Genomic DNA, 8,107 nt, shown 5'->3' with positions numbered 1-8,107 from the left:
TATATATATTTAGAAACAGTAAGTTGGTTAGGCTGCAGTTTTCTTCTTCAGCAGATCTTTCTTTGCTGATTTGCCCTGAACTTATTCCCAGCAATCAGCATACCCAAATACACTAAGATCAAATACATAGAAAGTCACCATTAGATTTCATGAGAATGTAAAAAAAATCAGTAAATTACATATTTACCTTTATAGATTTATTTTTTTTAGCCAAACACCAGAATAGTGTCTCTCTCTGCTTCCAGGAGTACTGTTTGCCATCTGTATGAACTGCATGGTGTCTCTGGTTGCTTTCCATAGGTGCGTTCTGCATACCTCTCTACATCCCTTACAACCTGACAGGGAAATGGCACTTGGGAAGAGGCGTTTGCAAGCTCTGGCTGGCTATGGACTATCTCGTGTGCACAGCTTCAGTATTTAACATTGTTCTTATCAGCTATGACCGTTTCCTGTCAGTTACTAAAGCTGTAAGTACCCTCTGATTTTATCACAAGATCACTGGTGGATTATACTCACCAACCTTTGCTGTGTTAATGAGTATAAGCCCAGATTTACTCGAGATCATAGCCCTCAAAAGTGTGCTGGCATGTGGAGATTATTTGATATTTGCAGCTAGGTGTGGTGAATGTTCAGCATTGAGCATGCTCCAGCCCAGAACCAGTCAAACAGGACTTTTCTCATGATTTCAGCTGTAGGTTGCTGTTGTGCTGCAACAGGAAAGCAGGCTGAGGGGTGAAGAGGGTAACGCAGGAGGCTGGTAAGGTTCATGCTAAGGATGGAGAACAGCATTTCTCACTAATCACTCTGTTAACTCCAGTGGCAATGAAATGTTGGGGAGAGTAAAGGTTCCAGCTCCTTGGTGACATATGAGAATGTCAATGTAATGTCATATGATAGAATTTCGGTTTTATTTTTGTTAATGATAGTTAATTGTACTTATTATATTTGCCCTTTTGTTACATTTTATTATTTTTTACTTTAAGGAAAAAATCTGGGAAATCGAACACCAAAATATTTTATGAGCAAGAAACATTACACTGGAAAGCCAAAGACTCAGCGTTTTCGAAGTGCAAAATTAAGAGCTTCTGTGCAAATGTGATTAAGTCCTATGGACATTTGCATGATAGTCTTTAATGAAATTAGCTCTTACTTTTTTTTTTTTTCCAATTGGATACCTAAGGTCCAGGAATTATGCACTCACCCTGTCATCCCATGTAAAGGGATGGTGCAGGATGTGGACTACAATATATCTGTTCTGCAACATACAGTGGAAAATAAAATTATGTACTGGTGCTGAAGTTGGGGGGAAAGAAAGGAAAGGGATAATTTTGTGGTTTCATCAGCTAGAATCTGGATTGCAGATGTGAAATCTATTCCTACCTCCTCATGAAGTGTGCAATAAACAACTTTCCCAAAAGTGGGTGTTAAACACATGTGCCACATTTTCTGTTGACCACTACGACACATATAGTCCTATTTGTAAAATGCTGTAAAAACCAGTGCAGCTGTCAGTGAATGGGAGTCATGCTCTGAACAACTAGAAAATGCTCATTACTCTGACACTTTTGTGTGTGTGTGTGTGTTTGAGACCACGGATGTCTCAAACAAGGCATACCAAATTACCAGGTACTGATGGATGACCATGTTTCATCACCTGGATCAGGACCCTAGCACAGTTATATTAACCTGTAGAGAGACACCCCTATGCTATGTCAGCATCAATTAATAAAACATACTTGGGTGGTGTTCAGCTGATCAGCATAGCTCTGAATTACCAAGCATCCTGCTGAGTTCCTCTTCTGCTACTTCTGTTGGTTCCAAAATGTCTCTCAAATGGGTGTGACCTCTTTCTTTTTTACCCTCCCAGGTATCTTACAGAGCCCAGCAGGGAATAATGTCCAACCCTGTCATCAGCATGGTGGTCATATGGGTCCTTGCTTTCCTCCTCTACTGCCCAGCAATCCTCTTTTGGGAGCACGTGGCTGGACAAAGCGTGGTAGCAGCAGATCAGTGCTACGCCGAGTTCTTTGACAACTGGTACTTCCTCCTGTGCGCATCCACCCTGGAGTTCTTTGTGCCGCTGCTCTCGGTGACCTACTTCAACGTGCACATCTTCCACAACATCCAGAGGCGCCAGCGGCGTGGCAGCACGCAGGACTGTGAGCCTCCAAGGAGAGGCAGCTTATCCTGGAGATTTTGCCTCTTGCAGAGGCAAGGGTTGTTTTCTTCTCCATCGGAAGCAGAGGACAGTGCTTCTTCCTCCACGCGGCCAAAGAAAGAGTCTTTGGTGACTGACAGCTCATGTCCATCCAGGCACAATTCTGTAACCCCAGAAAACGAATTCTCTGTTTCTTTCTCTTCAAGGACCAGGTCAAAACTGCAGCAGGACAAGAAAGTAGCGAAGTCACTTGCCATAATTGTCTGTGTGTTTGCCATTTGCTGGGCCCCGTACACTTTGCTAATGATTATTCGTGGGGCCTGCCAAGGAACCTGTGTCCATAACTCCTTGTATGAAATAACCTTTTGGCTTCTGTGGATCAATTCCTCCCTGAATCCATTTCTCTACCCTCTCTGTCATGTTAAATTTCGAATGGCTTTCATGAAGATATTATGTCCCCAGAAGTTTGCAAAACTGAGATCTGGCTCTTTTTAGAAGGAAAAAGAAAAAAGGGTTCAAGAGAAGCTGGATGAGGAATGTAAGTAGCCACAGTTTGAAAACAGAGATAGTCACTTCCAGGATATTAATCTAGTTAGAAAGCCTAGATACACCTTCTGTGAAATATGTCCTCCTTCAGACAAACATGTTCGTACAAAGTTTGTGTACTTTTTCCAGCTATATCAATTGGCAGGTGAAAGGGTATTGCCTCTGTCAGACTTACACTAGTCGTGTATCCACACTGTCTTCATTCTAGTTGTTAAACTATCTTTAATTGCAGTTCACCTTATATTTGTGTTCATAGGTGGTATTATTTAAAGGCAATGAGTTATTTTTAAGTAGCCTGAGGCCTCATGATGTCTGCAGCAGTGCCCTGTGCAAGGCCTAGAAAAATTAAGTGTAGTTTGCTGATAGAAGATAATGAGCACAAGCCCAGCGCCTCTGAAGGGCAGTGGAGCATCTACCTCTGCCGCCATTTGGGCTTACTTGATGTGTTAGAAGTTGCCAGAATAATTACTCTCACTGGACAGTGCTTCGTGGTGCAAACTTGTTTTTAGGGACATGGGCAGATGATTCTGTAATACCTCTGGCTTATTTCTGGCACCCTTTGCAACCACACTGAGAAATAAGTTGGGAATCTATTTGCTCTTGCCTCCCTCACTTATTGTGAGCTATCGTTAGTAGGATAGATAAGCATGAAAGAAGCTTATGGGCAAGAAAAAAATGAGTGATTTAGATGAGGGACTAGATTAGTGTCTTTATTCTTCTGATGTGGAAGTTATTTACAGAAAGACACATTTTCAGAAAGACCTCTGTACATTGTACTCCTTACCCTTCAGCCAGGCAGCAGAAATACTGGGAACTGTCAGAATGAGGGCAGTCTAAGGTGTGATCATGGAAGTATTCCAGGGCCACTGGTGATCACTAGTTCTTGTGAATGCGAGTCCTTGTGGGAGTTGCACAAGTAAGATGTATTACTGACCTCAGCGCCAATGGCATGAAATTGTCCCTACACCTGCTCTGAACTCATGGTCAATGAATGTCCTGCAAGCCATGGCATGGGGTCCCTGCTGATGAAAAGCATCAGTAAGGGACAAATTTGCTGCTAAATGCAAATTTTGCTTCTCCCTTGGATTGACAGAGCCATATGGAACTTCCCACATATGCATTATTTGGTAAGTGAGAGTGACCAGAAAACTTCCTTTCTTTCTAACATATAAAAAAGAGAAAAAATCCTGTTTCAAAATACCAGAATAAAACTTAATTTTTGAAGTACAGAATTTACTTGAAATTTATTTCCTATAAAAATGTGAGAAGGAAAAGCTTTTATAGACAATATTCAGATGTGTATCTAAGTGCAAAAGCTAGAGTTGAATAAAAGACAGTATCAAGCTTTTTAGGAAGCATCTGTCTGGATTCTGTAGATGTGGCTTTTCAGTTTCTTTACTGAACAACAGCATAATCCTTCATTAAAAAAATCTTTGGGCTCTAATCAAAAGAACTGGTGAAGGGAAGGACCTTTTGCTGAGCAAATCTTAGACAAGAACAGTTAAGACTTACTGCTATTTCTGTCAGGACACTGTGGGCACCTAATAGGCCTTAACTGCCATGGCCAACCTCACCTGGATCACCAATATCAACATCAGTCCCTGGAGCACCATGAGACTGGAGAGAGGGATTGGGAACTATCCTGGGCTACGTGAGTGCCTGTATGCACTGTCTTTTGGAAATTTTTTTGAGGTTTTGACTGGACTTCTGAGATTGGCCTAGGACTCAGCTTGTCACTTTGTGTTTGTTTCATGATCTCCCCCAGATGTACTTGGGGAATTGAGGACTTCCACAGTGGAAGACTATCTGTGATATCGCTTGTATCTCAGAAGGAAATCATACAAGCGATTTCTAAGCAAAGCCAGTCTGATCAGGGGCTCCCCAGGAAGTTCACAGATCATCAGGCTGACAAAGGTCTCTTGCCCTTCTTCCTTCAAAACAATTCCTGAACATACCCTTTCCTTTTATTTATTTTTATCAGGTTACCACAACACGTTGTGCAGTGCTATACCACTACTTTATTGTTGTATCAGTCTTCCCTTACTATTGCATCCTTCAACACTATTCTTTTTTTTCTTGCCACCTCACCACATTTCTTGTATTCCCATAGTACCTGGTTTCCCATTTTGCATCAGGTAATTCATGTTCCTCCATGTTGTTGTAGTGCCTACAGATATGCCATGGCACATATTTCTGTGAGCCTTGCTCAATAGTTTCCCAGGCATACCAGTACAGCTTTTTCACTAAATATATCAGAGATCTGATTGCTGTTCTCACTCACATTACTGTTTTCATTCTCATTTCCTGTACTGTAAAAGTATCTTTCTTTTAAGAGAACTACACAGAAATTGAATATTCCCTGAGTAAAACCTGTTGCTGTTAATGTGTTAGCAGTCTAACACAACCATAAATACCTCCACTTACCTTATACAAGATATATATCACCAAATCTATTGCCCTCCCAATCCCTCTAGCTCTTTTTTCAGGATCTGGCTACTGTACTTCAGGTCAGAACAAACTTTCTTGCCTTTAAGGGTATGCACAGTGCTCTGATCTTCACTCGTGTGTGTACTCGCTCACTCATTTCCTCTCCTTGCTATACAACTCTACCCAAAGTTTTAATCTTGAGTATGGTGTTAGTTTTTTTTTTGGGGTAGGAACTCTCCTTTATCACTGTATCTTATCTCCCTTATGACTGCAGAAGAGCATTTGTTAGACCTACCAGTTGCAATAACACTCAATATAACCAGTAGTGACTCTTCACTGATGTGCTCTCTCTTGAGCTGTGGAAACATTTTCAATCAGCTGCTCCCTTTCCCCCAATTTCTGAAGGACAAGGCAGAATAATTTGTGTTTGTCCCCTTCACACTGATGTCTATTGGTCACTGTACCTAGGTCTGACCAAAGAAGCAACACAACTTCCCCCGAAGATCATGCTTTTATTTCTCACTCCTATGAAGGAGGACAATCACACTGCTGTGTAGATGCCTTGTAAAACAGGAGGACAGCTTCACCCTCCTCACCTGTATTGCCAACAAAACGAGAAGCTCCTCCGGAGCACAATTTAGAGGAGGTGCCTGGTTTAACCCCTTGAGCCAGCAGTTTAGAGATCCTGTTCATCCCTTGGTATGCCTGTGAAGGCAGATGCTGTGAACAGATCTGGTTTGCCTTATGAAGGATTCTCATAGAAGCCCGATTTTTGGCATTTTCCTCCCGCTGTTCCAACCAATGTGCTCCTGCAGATGTCACTAGTGCTACACGGTATTTTTAAACCTTGCAAATCCGTGGGTATTTCAAAAGGTGCCACTTGTATGTACAATCCTGCGTGATATGACACCAGCACCTTTCTGCTAGAAATGCCACCATATGTAATATTTACTCTGCTGCAGAAAAGATTAAGGGCAGGGCTTATTACCTTGGCAAAGAAAGGGAGTCCTTAGTTATACAGATAATCATGTTAGTGCAGGACCTCTTCCTAAATTGCCCTGTATAGAAATCATCCTGTGCTTTGTATTTAAAACAGAGCCTTTTATCTCCCATGGAAAAGAAAAGAGATTTATACTGAGCAGAGGGCAGATCCTCAGCTCGCTCTCTATATATATATATGTATATATACTATATATACACATATATATCTATATACAAATATAAAAGGCTGTTGTAATTGTGGATTGCTGTTAAAACAGCTATCCGTCTCTCCTACCCTCCTTCTTGTTGCTGCTGTTCTGCACTGCTGCCAGCCTGGGTGAGGTCTCGTGCGGCTGTGCGGGAGATCCAGTCTAGAGGCCGATCCAGGTGACAAGTAACCATTTTTTCTGCCTGGTTGGTTAGTTTGGGGTGAGGACCTTATCTGGCTTATCACACATCAGCACAGAAGTGCTAACTGCTGGTGAGACCTCTTCCTTTGTCAGCAGCTTACTTTTGGGTCAGCTTAAAGTAACCGTGAAGATGCAGCTTTGGATATAAGTACCTGAATGTCTTTCTCAGTCATTTTCTACAGATCAGAGCTTTAGCTTGGCGGTATTGGTAAACTTCCAGCAACTTTAGCAAAGTTAGGCCACACTACAATGGAGTAGGACCTTGCCTGATCTGTATGGCAGACAACTTCAAGGGGATCTGCTCAGCTGGGCTTCTGGGGGTGGAGGACTTCCCTGGCAGGACACATCTCAGTCCTCCCGCTTTCCCTGGTGTGCTAAGGGTCTTAGCAACGTTAGTGCTGTCTCAGGCCCTTTGTATGGAAGGAGCTGTCTGCAACTGTTAAAATTAGTGGAGGTCCCTGCTGAGACATTTACATTCAACCGATTCTGTCACTTTTGACAACTGAATGCAAGTAGAGTCAGTCCTCAAGTACGCACACAGACAGTGTGTGAGTGCAAACGCTGAGCATCACCAGAGGACAGGAGGCAAATTAATTTCTGGAATAATGCCATGGAAGTTAATGGGTATAGCCTCTGAAGTTTAACTGTTTGTATTATTTGTGTTACATTTCAGTAATAATTTCTGGTGTATGCAAACTAAGCATTTTTCAACCTGTTCTGTAATTGCTTTCAGGTTAACCCATTTCCTAGCTTTTCTGATATAATACTGACAGGCACAGTGTTTCTTTTCTGTTCTCTGTCAATTGGTTGTTGTACACAGTGGTTAATGTCACAACGTGCTGGTTAATTTTTCGTTATTATACATCAGGTTTCCTTTTCTGTGTCCTGCCTGGGCAGTTGGCCCTTTGCACCAGACCATCGTGCTGGGTGCATCTTGATAGGCAGCAAACAGCACTGGTCTCTGATTCACCTCCTTTTACAACCCCATTCCTAGTGCTGTACTCTAGCACTCTACCATGCTGGAGGAACTGTAAATAGGGTCCTTTGAGGAGCTGTGTGTAAATGCTTGTTTTTCTTGATGAAGAATGGCAATGTTTTATTTTTTAATATTCCTCCCATCTAGCATCTAGCATTCTTTGCCACTTCAATCTGTGCATATAAGAGGCTGAAGAAAGGAGAGCTCAAACTAAAACTGAGGAAAAAAGTGCTTTTATTTTCTTCAGGCACTTTTGTCATGTCCAGACCTTAGGTTCTGGTCTCTGTGCAAGTTATTTCTTGTGAAGTCACTAGATTTGTTACTCCTTGGTATTGTGGGAGGACACATCTGCAAAAGGAGGAAAAGCAGGAGGTTAGGATTAAACTCATTCCAGCCTTTGCACCTTAAAAGAAAGACCTGAACTCCATCGAGGAGCCAGTGTGGAGAGCAAATCACCAAAGTATTAAGACCTGCAAAAACATGTGATGCTGTGCTGAGGAGCTGCTTTGTCATTTAAAATACAGAATAAACCCAGGACCAATGTGGAGAGGCCAATGAGTTTTCAGATGGAGATAAGGGCTTTTTTTCTGGTTCCTTGCTGACCAGGGC

The 8,107-nt window shown here is 42.1% G+C and overlaps 1 protein-coding gene across 1 annotated transcript; it reads left to right on the top strand.

Annotated features, from left to right (window-relative positions):
- Window positions 1-299: 299 nt before the first annotated feature.
- On the top strand, window positions 300-2,653 carry LOC104548489 (histamine H3 receptor-like). The gene is made up of 2 exons (XM_010194516.1): window positions 300-467; window positions 1,868-2,653. The coding sequence occupies exons 1-2, from the start codon at window positions 387-389 to the stop codon at window positions 2,651-2,653; spliced, it is 867 nt and encodes a 288-aa protein (XP_010192818.1). The 5' UTR covers window positions 300-386.
- The last annotated feature ends 5,454 nt before the right edge of the window (window positions 2,654-8,107 follow it).

This window comes from Mesitornis unicolor, unplaced genomic scaffold (genome assembly GCF_000695765.1).
Source record: "Mesitornis unicolor isolate BGI_N332 unplaced genomic scaffold, ASM69576v1 scaffold33411, whole genome shotgun sequence".
Lineage (NCBI taxonomy): Eukaryota > Metazoa > Chordata > Aves > Mesitornithiformes > Mesitornithidae > Mesitornis > Mesitornis unicolor.
Note: the sequence above shows the minus strand (reverse complement) of the source record. Positions and strands in the feature narration are given on the sequence as shown.